Source organism: Lethenteron reissneri, unplaced genomic scaffold (assembly GCF_015708825.2).
Source record: "Lethenteron reissneri isolate LAM-NWPU_2019-01 unplaced genomic scaffold, ASM1570882v1 scaffold_210, whole genome shotgun sequence".
In the NCBI taxonomy this organism is placed as follows: Eukaryota; Metazoa; Chordata; class Hyperoartia; order Petromyzontiformes; family Petromyzontidae; genus Lethenteron; species Lethenteron reissneri.
In genome coordinates, this window is record NW_026891732.1 from 130,125 (window position 1) to 154,024 (window position 23,900).

The following is a 23,900-nucleotide window of genomic DNA, read 5'->3' on the forward strand; positions in this document are numbered from 1 at the left end:
TGGAATATTCGGACACTCGCCGCAGAGGAGATGCTGGCGCTGCTATGTCGGGAGGTGGACCAGTACCGCCTGAATCTGTGTGGAATACAGGAGGGCGGAGGCACAGTGCCAGACAGGAGTGTGGTCCTCTTCGCAGCGCCCACCGCCGTATCCCGTTCCACCACCTATCGCGAGAAGTCGGAGGCAGCCACCCGACGACGATTGTGATGATGGTGGTGATGGCGGTGATGTCGTCGACAACGACGACGTCGAGGCGGTGGTGGCGGGGGGGACGGGCAGCCGGTTCAGGGCTGAGGATAGCAGAGATTGGAGCTCGTTTCTGGGTCAGCGGCACCCCCCGCCGCCGCCGATGCAACTGCCCAGCCTGCAGAGCCAAACGCGTGAAGTGACGCGGCTCAGGTGAGAGTCGTCGGTGCCAGTTGGATGAATGCGGCTGGGGGTGCTGAGGGGCTGGGGGTGAATGGGAGAGGAAGACAAAAGCTGAAGAAACGTCGTTGGTACAGCGAGGCTCCCCTTTTAGTTGGGTGGTGGTCGTGGTAATAGTGGCTTGGTGGTTGTGGTAGTTGTGATGGTTGTGGTGGTTGTTCTTGGCTAGTTGTGGTGGTGGTTGGGTGTTTGGTGGTCGTTGGGTGGGTGGTTGTGGTCGGTTGTGGTGGTGGTGGTGATGATGGTTGTTTTGGTTATGCCTGGGTGGTTGTGGTGGTGGTGGACCTGGTCAAGGCCTGTGATACCATCAGTAGGCCTGGGCTCTGGGTAGTTAATTGTGCTTTCGGAGTCCCTGACCCTCTGCTAAGTCGGAGCCATTCCCTGTACACCTTGGGGTGCGACAGGGATGTCCTCTGGCTCCCACATCATTTAATATCTATTTCGTCCACATAGTTCGTGAAGCCTTCAATAGGTGTACCGGAGAAATGTCCAGGTAGTACAGATACAATGGGAGGCTGTTAGATGCCTGGATGCGGTTAAGGGATGACTCTCTATTGCTCAACCATGTTATGTATGCCGATGATCTGGTAATTGCTGCTCACTCAGAGGAGGAGTTGGAGGGGCTGCTGATGAACCTTGAGATTTGCCACTAAGAGATGGGGCCTTACCATTAGCCCCACGAAAACTCAGCACCTGCTTGGGTATTTTGTACCATCGGATACTCCACCCCCACAACTCCCAATTGGTGCTAGTCAGTTGTGGAGAGAGTGGAGAGTTTCCCATACCTGGGCAGTGTGCTCATGACCAGCTCCAGTTTAGCAGCAGAGGTCTCGCTCTAAATCAGTCGAGCGGCATTATCTTTTCATTGGTTGCGTAAAGCTGTGTGGAAGCTACCTGGTCTGTCGCTCCTCACGAAGCTTCAGGTCTTCTTGGCCATAGTCATTCCCTTCCTTCTCAATGCTTGCGAAACGTGGACCCCCCAATTGAAACATCTTTTCCAGTTAGAAACATTTTGTCTGGCCTGCCTATGATCCATCCTGGGTTTAACCAAGCTGAATTTTGTGAGAGTCTCACAAATCCTTGAAAGATCTGGACAAAGTCCCATCGGTGAGCTTCTCCGGCAGGCAAGGCTGCGTTGGATGGATCATGTTGCCCGCATGCCCAGGTTCCGCATTCCTAAACAACTTTTGTTTGGCCGGATTGAGGGGGCTAAACGGGCGCGGCACGGGCTATAGAAGAAATGGAGTGATGTGGTATAGGAGGATCTGGAGCTGAGTGGACTTGCCTATTACTGGTACCAGCGGTGTCAAGATCGGCCTCTGTGGAGGAGGCTCGTGAAGGACGCTACTGGGCAGTTGGAGGCAGTCGCTCTCCAACAATAACGGAGAGCGAAGGAGTGACGCTCACAACAACGAGTGGAGCACCGGGTGGCTAAAGCACAGCAACTTGGCACAGCAGGTGGCACAGGTGGTGCATCAGCCAGTCATCTGAGTCAGTCGACCAGTGGCACCTGGGTCTCCCCCTGACCTCCTGCAGCGGGCGTGAGACACTTCACGTGGCCTCAACGTGCACATGGCCTGGCACAAGCATCGTGGTTACGTCACCGCCACTTAGTGGCGAATGGCACGTGTTGTTGTGTGTATGTACTTTCATGTGGCCTCAAAGTGCACCTGGACTGGCACAGGCCCCGTGATGACGTCACCATCACGTAGCGGCGAATGGCGCGGGTGTTAGTATTGGTGCGTGCAGGCGCGTGAGCAGGGTTCAACTCTGCTCTGCTCTGAGCTACGTACCCAGTGGAGAAATTGGTGACCTGATTGCAGCCGAATGAGGAGCGGTGGTGTAGTGGCGGTTAGCGCTACAAACTCCGGCCGATTCCGGCCCACAGTCCTGGTCCTCTTCTAGGTCGACTCGGCCTCAAATGGAGTACCTGGTGTAGTGGTGGAGGTGTCATAAACATCGCCACTGGGGAGGCAAAGGTCGTGGCATCGGCCACCCACCAGTCTATTAGGGCCTCACTGTGTTGATCTTTGTCCTTGTTTGAAGGGTTCAACTCAACTCTGATGAGAAGCAGATGCCACCGGAGATGCTGGTGAGCCTCTCATACCCAGGGCTGTTCCACACGGACCCCCTGGACACACGGACAATCGCCCTGCTCAAAGAACTCGTAGCAATGTGGACCCATCCATATTCTAACGGGAGAACGTGAAGTCCTTGCTGGACGTTGCGTGTGTACGTTGCACGTGTCTGTCACGTGTATGTTAAACTGAGAGATAAAGTGACGGGAGATAAATTGATGAGAGATAAATTGATGAGAGATAAAGTGATGAGAGATAAAGTGATCAGAGATAAAGTGATGAGAGATAAAGTGATCAAAGATAGTTTATAGTAGTGTAGTGTACAGTAGTGTATAGTAGTGTAGTGTATAGTGGTGTAGTGTGTAGTAGTGTAGTGTAGTTTATAGTAGTGTAGTGTGTAGTAGTGTAGTGTGTAGTAGTGTAGTGTGTAGTAGTGTAGTGTATAGTAGTGTAGTGCATAGTATTGTAGTGTATAGTGTATAGTAGTGTAGTGTATAGTATTGTAGTGTATATTAGTGTAGTGTATAGTAGTGTGTAGTAGTGTAGAGTAGTGTAGTGTATAGTAGTGTATAGTGTATCCTAGTGTAGTGTCTCGTAATGTAGTGCTAGAGTCTGTCTCCAGCGTAAGGGAGGTCTGGACCGCCCTACTCGACACGCTGCTGCTGCGACCCTCACCAGGACTAGCGGATTGAGACACGAACTAATGGACGAATTCCCTTGCTGTCACCGTGTGCTCCCCCTCCCCGCCCCCTCACCGTCGCCTTCCGAAGACCTCTCCAAGAGAAGAACCGAGCGCGACTGCACATGACAGCGTCGTCACGGCGGTGCCGGGCTGCGCCGTCACCACAGTCATGCCAAATTTCTCTGGCAACGCCTACTCGTGAGCATACTAAAAACCCTCATACAACGTCGTGCCGGGATGTGGGTGGATGGGTGGGTGGGTGTGCGTGGTCGGTCCGGTCACAATGATTTACTTGTGATGCAGTAAGGTCTCAGAGTACTCGGATCCCGCTGGGTACGCAAACCGCCAGCCCCCGATTCACGCTGGCAACTTGTGACTCGTACTTTCACTCCACTTACGGGGGAAGCAGGTGCAGAGAGTTTAAACACACCACCCCAGCCATCACGTCGACGTGGATTTGATGGTGTAACTCTATCGCCAGCGCTAGAAACGAGTCCCAAAGAAAATATCTATAGCGTTCTAATACCTTGACTTAAAGCTTTCATGACTATATGCGCAGGAATTCGTATTGTTTGGCCCTTTCGGTAAAGTCACGTAGATAGGGTTCAAATTAAAAACAATAAAATAAACAAAAAACTACGACTTTTGATCTCAACACAAGCGATCGTCATCAGGAGGAAAAAAGAGGAGGAATGCTGCCTTCAGAAGACAGTCTATTTATTTTATTTTAATTAATTTTAACCTAGCTCCATGACTTTACCGAAAGACCCAAATAATACGTTATAATATAGTGATAATAATATAAAGTTTTCTGATATATTGAAAGTTATAATCTAGGGTGTTCTATCTGACCCGGATGCTATCGATGATTAGTAAATAATTTACTCTATAGTGCTGTACTTCATTAGCCATTCGTGTACATTTATATAAAAAAAAATATACACTGAGATATATACTGCAGTCTAATAATATAGTAGGATATAGTAATATGGTACTATATAGTAGTGTATAGTAATATAGTGGTGCACAGTAATTTAATAGTGTATAGTAATATAGTATTAATATAGTAGTATATGTTTCTTTAGTGGTATATAGTGATTTAGTAGTATAACGTAGTATATAGTAATAATGGAGAGTATAGTAATACAGTAGTATATGGTAGTGTAATGTGAGGTTACACCTGGATGATAATGATGGGCTCTGCTGGCTTCAGCCCGCAACCAATGGGGAGTCGAGCCAGGGGTGCGGCCCTGGAGCTGGACAGTATCTTCGGGAAAGTTCCAGGGGTGTGGCTGAGGATTGGCTGCGTGGCATCACGTGGGCCAGGGATTAAAAGGGGCGGAGAAAAACAGCACGTGGTCAGTGTGCGGAGGAACGTAGGGGGAAGCCACGCTGGTGCCGTGGTCCGGAGCTTGCCACGTGGCGGGCCGCGGCAGTCTCTCTCTCACGCTGTTAGCCAACAGCGTGAGGGAGCAAGGGAACTGAAGGAACGAATGTGGTGGAAGCCGTGAATGAAACCGAATAAAGAATTATCAAGTCACGACGTCGTCTGAACGGGGTTTATTACATTGGAGTCAGAAGTAGATTTTGAGACCACTTGGACCATCATCCACGATGTCTAAGCACCTCAAAAAGAGGAACCCACTGGACCCGCAGTCGGACGACGACGACGATGCCGACAAGGACGAGCTTCTGGGTGCGACAGGACCGCTGCCGCCGACTGCTGCTCTCCCCGAGGCCGCGCCAAAACGACATGCCGGCGCAGAGGCGATTCCAGCTTCGGACGAAGGGTGGCGACGAGTGGCGGAACAAATTGAGTCTCTCCGTGCCGTGATGCTGAATCTCGTCACGGTGGTCGCGTCGTCTGTCGCCCTGGGTCAGCCTCGTGAGACGCGTCTGAGTGCGGACGACCTTGGTCTCCAAGGCGGCCGCCATTACACCTGCTGCGGGGGAGGAGGCCGCCATTTTGGGCGCGGTCGCTGCAACGCTGCCTGCGGCCAAGGACAACGATGGCGGCCGCAGTCATCGCCTCCCTAATATTAAAGAATTTGTCGCTGGGGGCGACTGGAACGCTTTTACGTGGCGATTTGAATCCGCCTTTCGATCGGTGCGGTGGATGGAGTCCGAGGCGCTGGAGGCTCTACCTACGCTGCTGGATGATGTGTCCCTGGCCGTGTTCCGCTCCATCCCGGCGAGTAGAAAGACGACGCTGAAGGGTGCCTTCGCTGAAATGGCGGAGTTTTATGAGCCGCCATCGGCTGCCCACAGCAAAAATTCATGCGGCGACGACGGGGGCCTGAAGAAACGTCTCTGGCATACCGTGGTGCACTATTAGCGCTTGTTATGGCCGCCTACCCCGAGTCCTCCGCCGACCTTCTGGACCCTCCCATTCTTACAAGAATGATCGAGTTGTCACAACAGTTGGGCATCTCGCTGCCGGTGTGCGGCCATGAGCCGTTAAAGTCTCGTTGGGCGGCGCGATGTTTGGACTCCAAATTCAATTTGCGACATTGGGACCAAATAGCGGCGTGGACGGGGGACCCCAAAAAGGATGGTGAACCGCTGGGATGGGCGTCGCATCGTGCATATTCCGGACGAGTCCAGCGATGATGACTTGGTGGCTGCTGCTCCTCGCTGGTCCCCGCAACGCCGGCAGGACATGCAGCGCAACGGGGCCGGAAGGTCGCGAGCGGGGGCCGAGGCGACCGATCGTCGGGCGGCCGCCACATGCTTCAAGTGTGGCCGACTGGGCCACTTCGCCCGTGATTGTCGGCGCCGGTTCCGACCTCCGCAGCTTCCGTCGGCCCTTCCTCTATCTTCTCCAGCGGACGCGGATTGACATCCTTCTCGGGCAAGTCAACACGCATCGGGCACCCGGCAGGTCCCAACATCTCAGGCATCCACTTGCACCCCGTAGGCTTATCGAATGTTAATTGTCGGCATGCTGATTCGGTACCGCACACTATTACTCAGTGGAAGAAATTGGCTTGGAGGGTGGTTGCAGCCACGTCGGGGTCTTCTACGGTGCCGGGCGCTATTCAAGGGGTAGACGTGCGTGTTTTGGTAGATACTGGTGCGTCGGCAACCATCATTTCGGATGTAATTTTTCACCTGTTATCCATCCCTGCGTCGCGAGTCCAGCCGGCTATTGACGCATGCATTGTCACTAATGGGGGTGGTATGGGTATCATAGGACGGGTAGATGTCCACATTGCCATAGGGAATGTTGCCGCGTCGGGATCAGTTCTTATCTCCCGCTCGTTGGCAGTTCCATGTCTGTTGGGCACCGATTTCCTTCGTCGGATGCCTGTTAAAATCCTTGTTGATCAGGGCTGTTTAGAAATGCCAGGGGGCTGTAGGATGTCTTTCTTGCCATTCTTGTGGGGCCGTCCACCTCCGGGTAACGCCATTCACGCACTTGCCGATGTCACTGTGGAGATACCCCCGGGTACACAGATGCTCATCCCATTGCGTTACTGAAAACGGTTGGAGGTCGCGGATAGGGCGGCGGGTGTGTTGCTGTCCCCGTCAAACTCCGTGGCTAAGGCTTTCTCTCTTGTCGCGGCTCAAACTATCGTTCGGCTGGACAAGCCCCGTTCTTACAAGTGTTGAATGGGGGCCCAGAACGAGTCGTCGTTCTGGCGGGTGCGGTATTGGCCCATGCCACTACCGACTTCACTAGCCTTGATGGGGACCAGCCGAGGGTAATGGCTGCTGGCGTGTCTCGGGCCGTGAGAATACGTCTTTGCCCTCCACGCAGCGAAACGCATTGCGTTCACTGCTGTCGAAATACGCTGACATCTTCAGTAAAGATGACTTTGATTTGAGTCGTACCTCGCTCTTGTCAAACCATATTGACACTGGTGCGGCAGGACCGATATGTATGAATCCACACCGCATGAGTCCTGCGCAAAGGGAGCACGTGCATGGCACGGTGGACGACATGTTGGCGACCAACATTATTTCGCTGTCCAACAATCCTTGGGGCGCACCGGTGGAGTTGGTTAAAAAGAAGGACGGCGGATTGAGGTTCTGTGTTGACTTTCGCCGGTTGAATAAAATATCCGTGGCGGATGCGTACCCCCTGCCACGGATGGACGATTCATTAGACGCCTTGTCAGGGGCTAATTTTTCTCTACCTTCGACCTCTCGTCGGGTTTTTGGCAACTTCTCCTCGATGATGCATAAAAGCCGAAAACGGCGTTTCACACGCCGCAAGGCTTGTTTGAATTTAACTACCTTCCCATGGGCTTGAATGCCGCGCCTGCGACGTTCCAGCGCCTGATAGAGTTGGTACTGGCATGACTACAGTGTGAGACGTGCCTCATATATTTGGACGACATTATTGTTTTCAGTCGCACTTTCGAAGAACACCTTCAACGGCTGGAGGATGTTTTTCAAAGAATGTGGTTTGCCGATCTCAAGTTTAAACCAAAAAAGTATCATTTGTTGCAGCATTCCGTCCGTTACCTCGGACACATTGTCAGCTCTAGCGGTGTATCCACTGACCCTCACAAGACTTCATGTGTCCGTGAGTGGCCGACGCCCACTTCCGTAGGTGACGTGCAACGGTTCATAGGCTTTGCATCCTATTATCGCCGGTTCGTTAAGAATTTTGCGACATTGGCAAAGCCTCTGCATGTCCTGACGGGAAAGAATCAGAGATTCAAATGGGGTCCAGAAGAGGAACTGGCTTTCAACTCTCTCTGAGATCGATTGGCCACCGCGCCGACGCTCGATTATCCGGATTTTTCGCAACCGTTCATCCTGGACACGGATGCTAGCAACATCGGCATCGGTGCTGTTTTGTCTCAATGGAAGGATGGTGTTGAACGAGTGGTAGCATATGGCAGCAGGGTTTTGTCTCCCGCCGAAACTCGCTATTGTGTCACTCGTCGGGAGTTACTGGGGATCGTCCATTTTGTTCGCCAGTACCGGCCGTACCTGTATGGTAGGAAATTCCTCGTGGGCACTGACCATGCGGCCCTGCAATACTCACTGAAATTGGAACAACCGTCTGGACAATTGGCTCGATGGTTGGAATTGTTGCAGGAATTTTCTTTTGACATAACATACCGTAAGGGTACCCACCATGGCAATGCAGATGCTCTTTTCAGATTGCCCTTGAACCCTCCTTGTGCCTGTTTGACAGGTACACATCGCTGCGCAGCGCCACCCCCCCACCCCCCCTGCCCTGCCCTGTTTTGGGCGTGATGCCGAAAGATGACGGGCGGCGTACGCCTGTTGGGGCCGATGGCACGCTGCACTTGCCGCACTCGGTGTGGCTGCGTGAGCAAACGGCTGATGCCTCGTTGGCTCCACTGCGAAATCAAGTCGGAAGGCCGGGATCTCACTTGTCGGGCGGGAAATCGCAGCTATTTACCGACCGGGAAGGGTTGCTCATGTGCACAGACAGCTTGTCGGACCGTTCACGCCTTGTTGTGCCAACATCCCTTCGTCATGATCTTATTCGCGCGCTGCACGCCGACAAGTTGATGCATCTCGGCGTGCAGAAGACCTTGCTCACGATGCAGCGGGATTTCTTTTGGCCGGGTATAATGGCGGATATCATCAGGACCATCCGGGCATGCCAAGATTGTGCGAAGCAGAAACCGCCACGTCAAAATTACGTTCCGCCGTTGAAATTGATTGAGGTATCTCGTATTAATGAGCTAGTTGCTCTGGATATCCTCGACCCGTTTCCCCCATCAGCGAGGGGTAATAAGTACCTCATGGTCGGGGTGGAATATTTTACTCGTTGGCCTATGGCCTGGCCCCTACCCGACCAATCGGCTTTGTCCATCACTGACGCTTTATTGAATGGATACGTGATGGACAAGGGGGCTCCGGAGAAGTTACTTACGGATCAAGGACATAACTTAATTACTCCGGGATGTATGCGCTGCTTTGGGTATGAAGAGAATCCGTACTTCCCCTTACCACCCGCAGACGGATGGAATGGTGGAACGATTTAACCATACCCTTTCGGCCATGCTTTGTCACACGGTGAGTGAAAAGCAGACCGACTGGGACTTGCACATACCTGGCGTTTTGTCTGCTTACCGCATAGTCCCGCACGCGTCCACTGGGTATTCGCCATTTTTTCATTTTGTATGGGTGGGAGAACGTGCCTCCAATTGATGTGCAACTGGGTACAGCCGTAAAGGAACCCTCCCCTTCCTTGCCTGACCACGTCCGTGATTCGCTTCGGCGTGTTACGGAGGCGCGAGAAACTGCCAGGCGTGCAACAGCCCGCACACAGGCCCGGAACGAGAGATATGCGCGTCGGTCACGACGTGACATGCCTTGGGCGGTGGGCGACGCGGCGTGGCTCCATTGCCCTCAGGTGCCTGTGGGTACATCCCCTAAACTGCACAGGCCTTGGAAAGGGCCCGTTAAACTAATAGAAATCCGCAATCCCCAAAGTATTCGCATCCAGTATGGGCTGCGTCGTTGGTATGTGCACTCGTCGATTTTGAAACCTTATTTCGAACCACGCACTGGCCTTTCATCCTCACTTGCTGACCTGCCAGGGTTTGATGTGCCTGATGTGCCACTTGCCTCGCTGATTGATCCCCAGCGGGGACTTGTTCTACCCCCCGCAGACGCACAGGCCTTGAAGGGCATCGAGTCCCCCGATGAGCAGCCTCCTACGAGACCCGTTCCGTCCACGGAGAACGCTGAGCCTGCTCCTTCTCCGCTGCCCCCTCCTGCTGAGCAGTCGGCAGGACGAGCACACTCCATGGGAGGAGAGGGACCGGAGTCGCGCACCATTTCGTTAGCGTTGTTGTCATGTTGCGCCTGTTATACCTTCTGTTATGCGCCCTAATGTTGCGTTGCTCCTACATTGCACATTGTTCCGTGCCCTAATGTTTTACCTTCGACCGCGCGTTGTTCAGCGCCCTAACAACCTACTTCGTTGCGCGTCATTAGCGCCCTAAATGTTTAGTTGCAGGGTTTGATGCATCACCCTTCTCTCAGCCGAGACGGCAGACTTTTTACACCGGGGGGGGGGAGGGGTGGTAATTTAATGTGAGGTTACACCTGGATGATAATGATGGGCTCTGCTGGCCTCAGTCGCAACCAATGGGGAGTCGAGCCAGGGGCGCGGCCCTGATGTAATGTGAGGTTACACCTGGATGATGATGATTGGCTCTGCTGGCCTCAGCCCGCAACCAATGGGGAGTCGAGCCAGGGGTGCGGCCCTGGAGCCTTACAGTATCTTCGAGAAAGTTCCAGGGGTGTGGCTGAGGATTGGCTGCGTGGCATCACGTGGGCCAGGGATTAAAAGGGGCGGAGAAAGACAGCATGTGGTCAGTGTGCGGAGGAACGAAGGGGGAAGCCACGCTGGTGCCGTGGTCTGGAGCCTGCCACGTGGCGGGCCGCGGCAGTCTCTCTCTCTCTCGCGCTGTCAGCCAACAGCGTGAAGGAGCAAGGAAACTGAAGGAACGAATGTGGTGGAAGCTGTGAATGAAACCGAATGAATAATTCTCAAGTCACGATGTCGTCTGAATGGGGTTTATTACAGTAGTATAGTAGTTTACTGTAGTATATAGTAGTATTGTATATATTAGTCATAATAAAGTTTTTGGGTTAGATCGCGTTATTTATAAATGTGTCGTAACCCTCCACCACCCGACACGGCCAATCAGTAAAAAAAAAGTGTCACGTTGACAAAAGACAAATTGTTCACTACTTTAGCCCACCGGTGTCTTGAAGAGTGAATCCACAACATTAAACAAATTTAGTACGACGTTTCACTGGTAATTACATCCAGCATCATCGGGCAATTTTAATATATGGTAAAATAGTAATTTACAGTAATATAGTAGTACATAGTAGTGTATAGTAGTATAGTAGTGTAATAAACCCACTCCGGACGATATCATATTCTCTTGTCTTGTCTGTATTAGTTCTTTTCCCCGTTCACAGCTCTCTCTCACACTGGGTTTCTTTTCCCGTTACTCCCGTTACTCCCTTCCGAGCGTGGCGTTCGCTCACTTCCCTCGCTCCCTCACACCGCCGGCTAACGGCGTCGGGAGACAGCCTCCGGCCTGCCACGTGGCCGCTGGCGTGCCGGAGGCACAAGTCGTAGTCTCTCCTTCAAGCTCTTCACACTGACCCCAAACTGTCTCTCTCCACCCCTTTTATCACCTGGCTCACGTGATGCCACGCAGCCAATCATAAGCCTCATCCCTGGAACCTTCTCGATGTTGCTATACAGCCCCAGGGCTACGCCCTTGGTTCGACGTCCCATTGGCTGAGGGCTGAGGCCGCCAGAGCCTATCACCATCGCCCAGTTACCCCCGGGTGCATCCTCATATTACAGTAGTATATAATAGCATAGTATATATTAGTATTCGGTAATATAGTAGTACATACTAGTCCCTAGTGTATAGTAATACAATCTTGATTTGAAGCTTTAGTGACTGCAGGAATCCACACTCTCTGGTTCGATACAGGTGGGACAACCTCAGCAGTTTTTTCTTGCTGTGCTTGTGCCACCTGATGACGATTGCTTGTGTTGCGATCGAAACGTCGTGATCTATTATTTTTCTACCACGTGAACGTGACTTTACCAAAAGAACGAAAGAGTATGGCTGCCGTCGATGTGGAGCACCTGGCCACTCCCACCATGGCCACGCCCCCTCTCGCCCCTCTCGCCCCTCCCCCCTCTCGCCCTTCCACAGCAAGAAAAAACTGCTGAAGTAGGCAAAAGATCTGCTGTGGAACTTGTCCTTCCTGTCTATTGTGTGTATTAAAATAGCCCTACCAACGGTAATCTAGCAATATAGTAATACAGTAGTATATAGTAATACAGTAGTATATTGTACTCTATGGAAAAAAATAGTATGTAGTAATGTTGTAGGGTATAGTAGTATATAGTAGTGTATATATACATTTTATATTCACTCGTATAGGCAAAACCCAACTTGTGATCGATGATGCACGTGCTAAGTGGTGACACTCTCCTGGCTCCCGCCCAGCAGAACACATTGCCCACTAAGTGGACAGCAGAGCCAATAGCCAATCAGATATCAAACTCTGCCAAGTAGGTGGACAGCAGAGCCACGGCCAATCAGACAGCAATAAAACTCCGCCCACTAAGTGGATGGTAGATCCATAGCTAATCAGACATCAATCAAACGTAACACGTGTCAGTCTTGCGCGACCAATACCATCCATAAGAGGTTTTTTGGGGTTAGATTGGGTAAATATATAAATGTGTTGTTAAAACCCGTCACCACCAGACACAGACAACTAGTAAGGGTTGTTACGTAAACAGAACATGCCAATTCGTCACTAAATGCATGCCTACAAAGGGCAGGATACTTCAATAGGGATTACCGTTGGTAAGGCTACATTATACACTATACTACTAGACACTACACACTACATTACACACCAAAATATACACACTACACAATACACTACAATATATACTACTATACACTACACTACCATACATTACACTATACACACGACACTATACACTGCACACTATACACTACACACTATACACTACACTATACGCTAGTGCTGTACTAGTAACGAGTTGGCCACGTTCTATTTACGTGACAACCCTTACTAGTTGGCTGTGTCGGGTCGTTGCGGGTTTAAACGACACATTTACATATTTACGTGATCTAACCCAAAAAGCTCTATTATGGATCAATCAAACTCCGCCCACTAAGTAGATAGCAGAGACACAGCCAATCAGACGTCAACCCAATAAGTGGACAGCTACACTAAACACTACACTATACACTAAACACTACACTGCACACTAAACATTACACTATACACTACACGATACACTACACGATACACTAAACACTACACTGTACACTAAACATTACAATATACACTACACTATAGCCGACACTATACACTTGACTATACACAACACTATGATACACTACACTACTCTACACACTAAACACTACACTATACACTACACCATACACTACTATACACTACACTATACACTACACTATACACTACACTATACACGGCACTCTGCACTGCTGTACAATACAGTACACTACGCTATACGCGATATTAATGTACACTATACACTACACTACTATACACTATACACTTCACTATACACTACACTATATATGACACTATGCACTTCTACACACTACACTATACACGACACTATACACTACCGTACACTACACTAAATACGACACTATGCACTACTAAACACTACACTACATACGACACTACTACACAAAATTTTTCTCGTAGGTTCAGCGCTTCTTCAGGCGGCACCTTCCACTGCAAAGCCACCGATCTCATCTTCGAGGTGGGCGCAGCCGGGCGGCTTCGCTACGGCTGGAGGGAGTGGCCTGTTGAGCTGTTCCAAGAGCAGTTCGTCCCCATCAGCTCCACGTTTGACATCAACTGGGACGGCTGCGATGGCGGCCTTCGCGCCCTAATGATCCCGCACTACCTCGACCTGAAGCGTAAGCTTTGTTACAACGAATGCAGCGCACACACGCGATCCATTCGCTGACCGCCAATTTGGTCATGAGTCGTTTTCAGTCGCCGTTGTCATTTGAGTCACAAGTCGTTTGAGTCGCAAGTCGTTTGAGTCGCATGTTACATGAGTTGCATCTCATTTTAGTCACGAGTCATTTGAGTCACAGTGCCACTGGGACCCTTGACAAATGAGAAGCAGCGAAATTAATTGGGCACCACGGTGGCTAGGAGATGTTAACTACCTCACCTGGTATACAGGAGGGCGTGGGTTCGATCCCGACCCTGAAGACTGCTGTACATTGGGAATCTGCGTCTCTCTCTTTTCCCATGGTGCTCACTGTGTGGATTTGTCTCCATGTCCTCCTCTGTTTTTTTCCCCCTTCACATTTAGAATCAGTGTGACACGTTTACAGTGTTTGGCTGCTGCGATGAATGCCCACACGACGACAAAGTGCACTTTGTTGAGCTGCTACCATTTAAATCTTGACTTAAAGCTTTCGTGGCTGCAGGGATTCATATTCTTTGGCTCTTTCAGTAAAGTCACGTAGATAGGTTCAAAGAAAATAACCAAAAAAATGTACAAAAAACGACGACGTTTCGATCACAACACAAGCGATCGTCATCGAGAGGATCAGATCATGCATTTTATGTACTGTGTTAAATCGAACCTGGATCTTGTGTTTGCTCATAATTTTGGAGATCTTTTTGCTATCATTTGTGATGGACGGATCGCTTCTGAAAAAGAGCTACAGAGTAGTGGGGCATTTAAATGGTTAAGTTTAGTTTCATAGTTTAGTTGAAATAGGTTAACCATCATCGTGAACAAAGTAAATAATCGACGACGTCACCGTATTGCTCAGAGTTAAGTTTGAAGACGTCACGGGGAGGGGGAGGGGTCATGGTGGAATTTGGCCCCTCTCCCCCTGTTCTCCCTATGGACGGCCCTGGGTACTGCAGCAATCTAAAACCTATAAACATTTTGCGTACTCGAATTGCGTAAATGTTGTTGTGGCTACACTGTTCAGCACACACAAGCAGCTAGTGCCAAAGTAATAATTAGTTACTAAATTTGGCACGTTTTGTGTTACGGGATGCAAACCGCTTGCTCGCTGGCTATGTTGGGAGGTGGTGGAGGGTTAGCAACACATTTATATTAACGAAAAGAAAACGTTATTGTGGATGAAACTAAAAACTGAACTACGTTTTATTTTTACCAGGTGGTAAAGCCCACTGAGTTGTATAGCTAATTGTTCATAAGCGACCTGGCTATCACAAATTATAGTTCAACAAAGTGGCTTAGCACGTGGACATTTATAGGAGCAGCCAAATATGCTCAATACATGATGTCAATTATAAATGTGGAGGGAAAAACCGGAGGACCCGGAGAAAAATCTACGCGACCATCATGAGGAGAGAAAGAGAGAGAGACACGCAGACTCCAAATTTACAAGGCCGGGATCAAACCCACCACCTGTATACCAGGCGAGGTAGTTAACATCTCCTTTCCACCGTGGCGTCAGGGTCCAGGATCGAACCCACGACCTCCTGTATACCAGGCGAGGGAGTTAACATATAGACACTGTGGGCATCAGGGTATGGGATCGAACCCATGATCCTCCTGTATACCAGGCGAGGTAGTTAACATCTCAGTTTCACACGTCACACCTAGAAACTATTATATATTGCGGACTCCTCTCGCCCTAATCCACATTGTCGTTATGCTCACTGTCTCAAACATTAGTAATAAAAGGACTCGGACACTTCTTTCTGTCTTCGTGTCTTTATTCGGGTTCTCGTCTTTACCCACACGGCACTCTGTTATAATTCCTGTATTTGTAGCCCCCGGCTATTCTCTGCTATTATAGCTTCTTCTTTCCTCCGACTCTCTGCTTCATCTACTCCCCTCCTTCCTGCAGACTCGCTGCTACCCTTATGCAGACTCCCGCTGCTACCCTTATGTGCAGACCCTCTGGCTGCCACTGTATGCAGACCCGCTGCCCACTCTCTCTCTGCAGCCCCGCTGCTGACTGCAGCCCTCCTTGCTGCCTCGGGTCGGTCACCGCTGGCCAACGGTGCCGATCCTCGTTCCTCCCCGTGTTCGTGGCGATCTCGCCACACCCCGCTTCGCCCTTCGTGGCCTTCCTCTGTTCCTGGTTCCCCGTCACTCCCTTTCCTCTTCCGGTTCCCCTCCTTCTATACTCAACCCCTCTCCCCCCACGTGACCTAACTCCTCCCCCCATGACGGCACCTCCGGAGGGCCATTTACAACCGCATTACATCACCCTCCCCCATAAAGAAAATCCAGCCGACCTCGGCTGAATTGCAACCTGAAAAGCAATGCGGGTGTAAAGGGCCAACACGTAAAAAGACACGAAGCATTGAAGAACAATATAACAATGAACACAACACAACACAATTTAACGAAACGTGAGGGATTTCGAACGAGTACGGGTAGCCGGGCCGTCCCGGACGGTCGGCAGCCCACCCGCCGAGCGGGAACGTGGAAGGGTTTTAGGGGCGACGGGCGCAAGTTCTTCCGTCGCCATTGGAGGCCCGCCACTGTCCCGCTCGCGTCCAGAGACATCCCGTACTCGCGTCCGCGGAGGGATAGGAAGAGCTGCAGGTCCCGTGGGTTCTGCGGCTCCGGTCGGCGTCCCACAAGCGGAAGGTCCTCCTCCCTGCGCTGTCACGGCCGGCTTGTCTGTGAAGGGTACGACAGGCGCTCTCGCAAGGTCAGCAGACACAGGCAAGGGCGAGTCGGCAGCAACAGACCCCGGCAAGGCAACTTCGGGAGATGACGCATCCGGCCGCGGGGCAATGTATGGCTTCAACCGGGATGTATGCACGAACCAGCGCCGCGAACCAACCTGAACACGCGCCGACTGTGGGTTGGGAACCTCAATGAGGCGGACCGGACCTTGCCACGGTTTATGTAATTTAGGAGAGGTACCTGGCCGCACCTGTGGGCAATGAAGCCAGGCCAGGTCCCCCTTTTTCCAGGGGCACTCCCCCCTTCGAACGTCGGGCACACCGCTCATTCCTGGCCTGAGCTTTGGCTGTAGCCATGCGGGCTCTTTCCCTCGCCTCAGTGACACGCCGAACGTTGTCCTGAATATACTCAGGAAGAGGCTTAACAGGTCCCCTCGCACCGGTTCCCAACTGCTCATTGATCGGCGGCACATTTTCACGGCCGTACATAAGAAAGAACGGCGAGTATCCAGTAGCCGCGTGCGGCGTCATGCGATACGCCGAAAGCACCCCAGGGATATGCAAATCCCAATCAGATTGATTTTCCCCGACTGTATGGCACAGCATGGCGGACAGAGTCCGATTCAACCGTTCCACCATACCATCCGTTTGTGGGTGGTAGGGGGACGTCCGTATCTTTTTAGTTCCAAGAGCCGCACACACCTCCCCCAACAATTTGGACGAAAAGTTACGCCCTTGGTCTGTAAGGAGCCTCTCCGGCGCCCCCTTGTCCATTACATACCCAAATAGAAAGGCGTCAGTGATAGACGCCGCTGACTGGTCAGGCAAGGGCCAGGCCATCGGCCAGCGAGAGAGGTACTCCACCCCCACCAGTAAATACTTATTCCCCTTAGCTGATGGCGGAAAGGGTCCCAAAATATCTAACGCCACCAGCTCATTAACCCGAGATACTTTAATCGATTGTATCGGCGGAACATATGGGCGTTTAGGCGGTTTACGGCGGGCACAATCGGGGCACGCGCGAACGTGACCGACGACATCCGTCGTCATGCCGTGCCAATAATAGTCTCGTTGCAGCATCAATAGGGTTTTCTGCACCCCCAGGTGTAAAAGTGTGTCACAGTGCAAAGATCTAATCAATTCATAGCGCAATGACGCAGGCACAACGAGACGCCAGTGTTCCTGTATCCCTTCCCTCCACATCAGTAACCCATCTCGGAGAGCAGTTTCCGAAATACCACCCGCACCGACTTCCTTACCCGCCTTCTCCGTACGTTTTCGTAACGACACCAAAGAATCGTCCAACATTTGCTCCCGAATCCACACAGACCGTGGAAGACGCAAAATCCCGTCAGCCGGTCCCCCATCAATCGGTCCCGGTGTAAGCGGAGTTTCGAGAACATCCACTGCCAGCGCGACAGGCTGAGGGGGGGGCTGAGTCGGTCCACACCTATGCGTCCCCGACGCACACGCACAAGGGGATTGTTGCGGCAACCTGGACAGTGCGTCCGCGTTAGCGTGACGCACACCCTTCCGATGGTGAATTTGGAAGGAGAATTCTTGCAACGTGTCCAGCCATCTCGCCAATTGTCCGGATGGCTGGTCCATCTTAAGAGCGTACTGCAAGGCCGCATGGTCCGTTCGGACAATAAACGACCGACCGTACAGATACGGTCGAAATTGGCGGAGAAAAAACACAATAGCCAAAAGTTCCCTGCGAGTGACGCAGTAACGGGTTTCCGCGGGAGACAAAACCCGACTCCCATACGCCACCACACGCTCAACACCACCTTTTGACTGGGACAACACCGCCCCAATACCAGTGTCACTCGCATCAGTATCCAGAATGAAGGGATGTTCAAAATCCGGATAATCCAACGTCGGCGCAGTAGCCAATAAATCGCGCAGGCTCCGAAACGCCGCCTCCTCCGGCGGTCCCCACACAAATTTATGCCCCTTCCCAGTAAGGAGATGCAAAGGCCTGGCGATAGTAGCGAAATTCGGAACAAACCTCCGATAATATGAGGCGAACCCCAAAAACCGACGCACATCACCCACCGTGGCCGGGGTCGCCCAATCCCTGACACACGCAGTTTTCTCTGGATCCGTGGCCACCCCGTCCGCACTAACAATATGTCCCAAGTATCGAACGGAGCGTTGCAGTAGATGACATTTCTTAGGCTTGAATTTCAAATTAGCAGAACGCATTCTGGCAAACACAGCCTCCAACCGCAGTAAATGCTCATCAAATGTGCGGCTGAAGACAATAATATCATCTAAATAAATGAGACATGTCTCCCACTGCAACCCCGTCAATACCAACTCCATCAACCGCTGAAAAGTGGCAGGGGCTGCATTCAACCCCATCGGCAGACAGTTAAATTGGAATAACCCCTGCGGCGTACGGAAAGCTGTCTTTTCCCGCGAGGGCTCGTCAAGGGGGAGCTGCCAGAAGCCCGAAGAGAGATCTAGCGTTGAAAAAAACTTAGCCCCTGACAAGGCGTCGAGAGAATCGTCCATACGCGGCAGGGGATACGCATCTGCCACCGACACTTTATTCAACTTCCGAAAATCCACACAAAATCGCAATTTACCATCCTTTTTTTTAACCAACACAACAGGCGCGCCCCACGGGCTATTAGACGGAGATATAATATCCGCTTTCAACATGTCTTCCACCGCCCCTCGAACATGCTCACGCTCAGCCGGACTCATCCGATGCGAGTTCAAGCGGATAGGGGCAGCGTCCCCCGTGTCGATATGATGAGAGAGCAGTGAGGTGCGTCCCAAGTCCAAATCGTCCGAGCTAAACACATCGGAATAGCTCGATAATAATTTATGAATCGCACAACGCTGCTCGGTGGAAAGGGCCGAATTTTCCGCACATAGTTCGGCGATCCAACGATCGTCCACCCCTCCATCGTGTGAAACACCACCCACCAGCCCCCCGTCCGGAATGTCACTCTGAGCCGTAAACGCCGTAGTGGCGTGTGCCACAACGGTACCAGCCGGCACACACACGCTTTCAGTGCTCGCATTTAACACCTGCAAAAACGGGCGCTGATCCGGACGGACAATGGTTTGCGCCCCCACCAGTGCCAATCCGCCCGTAACAGCGGCGGACGGCGACAGCAAAATCCCAAAAGCACCCTGCCGACCCGGAACCGGCTTCCGGTATCGTAAGGGAATGAGCATCTGCGAGCCAGGTGGAATATCAACCGAAACTTCCGATAACGCCTGCACCTGGGCAACCGGAGCCGGCCGCCCCCAGGCGGACTGTAAAAACGCCAATTTCCAGCCCCCTGGTAGTTCAATGCAATTTTCATTGATTCTAATTAGAATGGGCATCTTAGCCAAAAAATCCGTACCCAACAGGCAAGGAACCGCCAGGGACCTTGAAATTAACACAACGCCCGAGGCCGAGACACCCCCGATAGAAATGTTAGCGTCCACCTGTCCCACAATGCCCATACTACCCCCGTTCGCAGCGATGCAGGAAGCGTAAGCCGGCCTCACGGCCCCCGGTGGGATGTTCAAAAGATGGAATATCACATCCGAAATAATGGTCGCGGACGCCCCGGAATCCACCAAAATACGTACGTCCACCCCTTTAATCGACCCCGGTACAGTGGACGACCCGGTAGCGGCCGCGACAACCCGCCGAGCCAGCTTACGCCACTGCGTTATCGAACGACAAGGCGCAGATACTGGCCTCCCGTATTTTACAACATCCGCGTCGCATACCAACGGCGATGAGTGAGGTGTGGGGCCTTGCCGGGTGTCTGGTGCGCACCGACTTGCCTGTGCCGGAGGGTCTTTCTTTGGGGCGTCCGCTGTCGAGGCCTCCTGCTGGGGCGGCCCCGGAACCCGGGCCCAACAGTCCCTGGCATAGTGGCCCCGACGGCCGCAGCGGAAGCAGTCGACGTCGGGGCGGCGCGCAGCGGGCACCCCGTCCCGACGCGGCCGCACCGGCGGCGGAGCCCGCGGCCCCGGCCCGCTCCGGGCCGGCCACGGAGCAGAGGCAGCCGCCAACTCCTTCTGGCCGGTCGCATCCGGCACGTACACGGCCTCCGTAGGGTCCCACCCTACGGCCCCCCCATCGACGACAGGACCGCCCGTCCACGCGTCACCTGTTTCCAGCGGCGGAGATTGAACTGGGCGTCCAAACACTTGGCCGCGGTCCGAGACGTGAGTTTTTCGTGACCGCACGCCGGCATAGGAATGCCGAGATCTCGGGACAACTCCAACATCTTCCCCAAGATGAGTGGTTCCAGCAGGTCAGGCTCCGTCTCCGGGTAAGCGGCCATAGCGAGTTCCAACACGGCGCCCCTGTACGCTACAGGTGACTCCTCAGGTGCGCGTTGCCGCTGCACGAATCGGCGATGGGCGTCATCCGGTGGCTCGTACGCGTCCGCCATTTCATCGAACACCCCTCGCAGAGTTTTCTTCTTTGCAGCTTTTATAGAGCGAAAAAAACGAACGGACTCATCATCCAGAAGAGTCGGGAGCACCTCCAGTGCCTCAGCGTCCGTCCACCTTGCCGTACGTACCGCCGCTAAAAATCTACAGGCGAACGCACTCCAATCGCCCCCGATGGAGAACTCTTTGACGGTTGTAAGGTGACGACTGCGACTCCTTGGCTTGCTTCCGTCCGTCGCTGACTCTTCCGGCGGTAAATTCAGCAAGGCGTCGCAATGCTGTGTCGCCAAGATGGCGGACGATCCTCGCGGCGGCCCCAAAATGGCGGCTTCCCACCTTCCGTGGTGCGCCACGCCCAAGATGGCGTCTTCACGCCGCGTGGCCGATGGCGGCGCCATCGAAGACGACCCGGGCTCCTGCCGATCACCACCATCACCTTCCAACGCCGCCCTTGGCGTGACAAGGTCACACAACTCCGTGATGACGGTTTTTAGGGTTGCCAGTTGCTCCGCCATCCGGGTCCATCTTAAATCTTCGTCCTTCAACGCAGATGGGTCGGACGCAGCGGCAACCTCCTCGACACCCGGGCCCTCACGGATCTCTCCCTCCGCCGAAGTGAAGCCGACCTCAGGAGGAAGATCGTCGTCGTCCGATGATGAAGCCGACGCCGGAGATGGGATATTCTTTTTCCTCAGTTGTTTCGCCATGCCGTTTCACTTCTGACTCCAGTGTAATAAAAGGACTCGGACACTTCTTTCTGTCTTCGTGTCTTTATTCGGGTTCTCGTCTTTACCCACACGGCACTCTGTTATAATTCCTGTATTTGTAGCCCCCGGCTATTCTCTGCTATTATAGCTTCTTCTTTCCTCCGACTCTCTGCTTCATCTACTCCCCTCCTTCCTGCAGACTCGCTGCTACCCTTATGCAGACTCCCGCTGCTACCCTTATGTGCAGACCCTCTGGCTGCCACTGTATGCAGACCCGCTGCCCACTCTCTCTCTGCAGCCCCGCTGCTGACTGCAGCCCTCCTTGCTGCCTCGGGTCGGTCACCGCTGGCCAACGGTGCCGATCCTCGTTCCTCCCCGTGTTCGTGGCGATCTCGCCACACCCCGCTTCGCCCTTCGTGGCCTTCCTCTGTTCCTGGTTCCCCGTCACTCCCTTTCCTCTTCCGGTTCCCCTCCTTCTATACTCAACCCCTCTCCCCCCACGTGACCTAACTCCTCCCCCCATGACGGCACCTCCGGAGGGCCATTTACAACCGCATTACACATTTAATGGACAGTGCTGAGTCTATGGTGCAGTGCTGAGTCTATTGTGCAATGCTGAGGAGTCACTGAGTAGCATGAGCCCACTGCGACCCCTCTCCCATCCCCAGGCTGGAAACACACATCCACTATAAAAGTCCTCCACGCGAGGGACGGCAACATCGATGTGAGAGACCCGCGGTGCGTTTCGCAAACGCACGTGAGGGTCCTCACGTCGTCGCTGTCGATCTTCACAGCGGTGCTCCGGTGGTTCCCCGGGCTCGTGTACCACGTGCACGCGGCCGTGCTCATCTTCAAGGTTCCCGGCTTGCTCACGAAGCTGCAGCTGCACGTCGTCCCCTACGCAGACGCAAACATCGAAGTGAGTTGGGTTTTGCCCTTCGGCAGCGTCGATCACGGGAGACTGTCTCTGTTTGTCCGCGCTTGATAACAGGGAAGGGGGCAGCAGACGGATAATTGAAGAGTCGCGGGTAATCCAAAAGTGTCACCGTTATTCCGCGGATCTCTCAAGGAAAGCCGAAAGTAAAGGCATAAATTACGTCGAAGCTTCTCCTGCCGTCGCACAGTTTGGTAAATGTACACTCACAAAATAAATGATCGAACAAATCACTCAAAATGAAGCACAGCGGACAATTTGTATTGTTTAGATTTAATATGAGATCGATGTTGCGCGGTTACTCAGTGATAATACTTTCCTGGCTCCCGTCCAGGAAATGACTCAGTCCATTAAGTGGATAGCAAAGCCACAGCCAATCAGACATCGATCAAACTCTGCCCCACTGAGTGGACAGCAAAGCCACAGCCAATCAAGCATTAATGTAATTCCACCCCATTGTAATGATATTGCAACTATACTGTTGAGGCGATCACGTGGATTCCAGATTAGCTGGAGAAACACATGCAATAAACATTTACAAGAATAACAATGTTGTAAAACTGGTTTGTTTTATTATTATTTAGGCAAAAGGCAATATCCATGATTTAATAGTTCATGTCAAAATTTCAGGTGCGCGGTTATTCCAGTAATTGCATAAGATGCACAGGGATAATCAAGAATTCACTGCAGTTATTGCTGTTGCAATGATTTGGTGGACCATAGAACAAGATGGCCGTGTGTTGGTGGACCACGTGACTGCGAGTCCTTAGCTTGAGGTGTGGCTGTCACACTTACAACGCGTTTCTCTGTAATGCGGCGGCCAGGAGATGTTACCAACCTCGCCTGGTACGCAGGACGTCGTGGGTTCGAAGTTGAGATATTAACTACCTCGCCTGGTACACAGGAGGTCGTGGGTTCGATCCCGAACCCTGAAACCCACGTTAACTAGGAGATGTTGACTACCTCGCCTGGTATGCAGGTATGCGGTGGTTTCGAGTCCAACGCTGTCGCATGCTGTATAATTGAGCTTTGCATGTTCTTCCCGTGGTGGTTGCATGGATTATTTTCCTCAAGGGTGTTCTGGTTTTATTTCCCCTCCGCCTGAAGAATCAATGCGTTTTACCGCAAACATGATTGTGTGGTTAATGCAGACTCGCTGGTGCCTTGTCGTGATTATCGGTGTCTATTTGGCCTTTGAAGATTATTATTACACCTCCTGTGTTATTGATACCGGAAAAAAGGGTCCTGCAGATATAGCCGCACGACCCGAGCAACCGATGCATTGGCGTTACACAACTGCCCCTGTGCTCGTCCACCTTTTGGCGTCCTGCATCATTTTTTTGTGGTCGTTAAAAACGACGGGTCGTCAAATCGGACGGCGACCCCCCCTAAACCCTGAGCTACTCAAGTCGGCACCGGTTGGCAGGCCTGCAGGGGTGGGGAGCGTTCCAACA

The 23,900-nt window shown here is 52.4% G+C and overlaps 1 protein-coding gene across 1 annotated transcript in view; it reads left to right on the plus strand.

Annotated features, from left to right (window-relative positions):
• Positions 1-342: 342 nt before the first annotated feature.
• The window catches only part of LOC133339699 (uncharacterized), a 30,564-nt gene continuing 7,006 nt past the window's right edge, over positions 343-23,900 (plus strand). Inside the window, exons 1-5 of the mRNA XM_061547853.1 lie at positions 343-399; positions 2,473-2,518; positions 3,275-3,384; positions 13,444-13,661; positions 22,181-22,431. Of these exons, the coding sequence (XP_061403837.1) occupies positions 350-399; positions 2,473-2,518; positions 3,275-3,384; positions 13,444-13,661; positions 22,181-22,431 (675 nt within the window). The 5' untranslated portion in view covers positions 343-349. The remainder of the gene's footprint in view (positions 400-2,472; positions 2,519-3,274; positions 3,385-13,443; positions 13,662-22,180; positions 22,432-23,900) is intronic.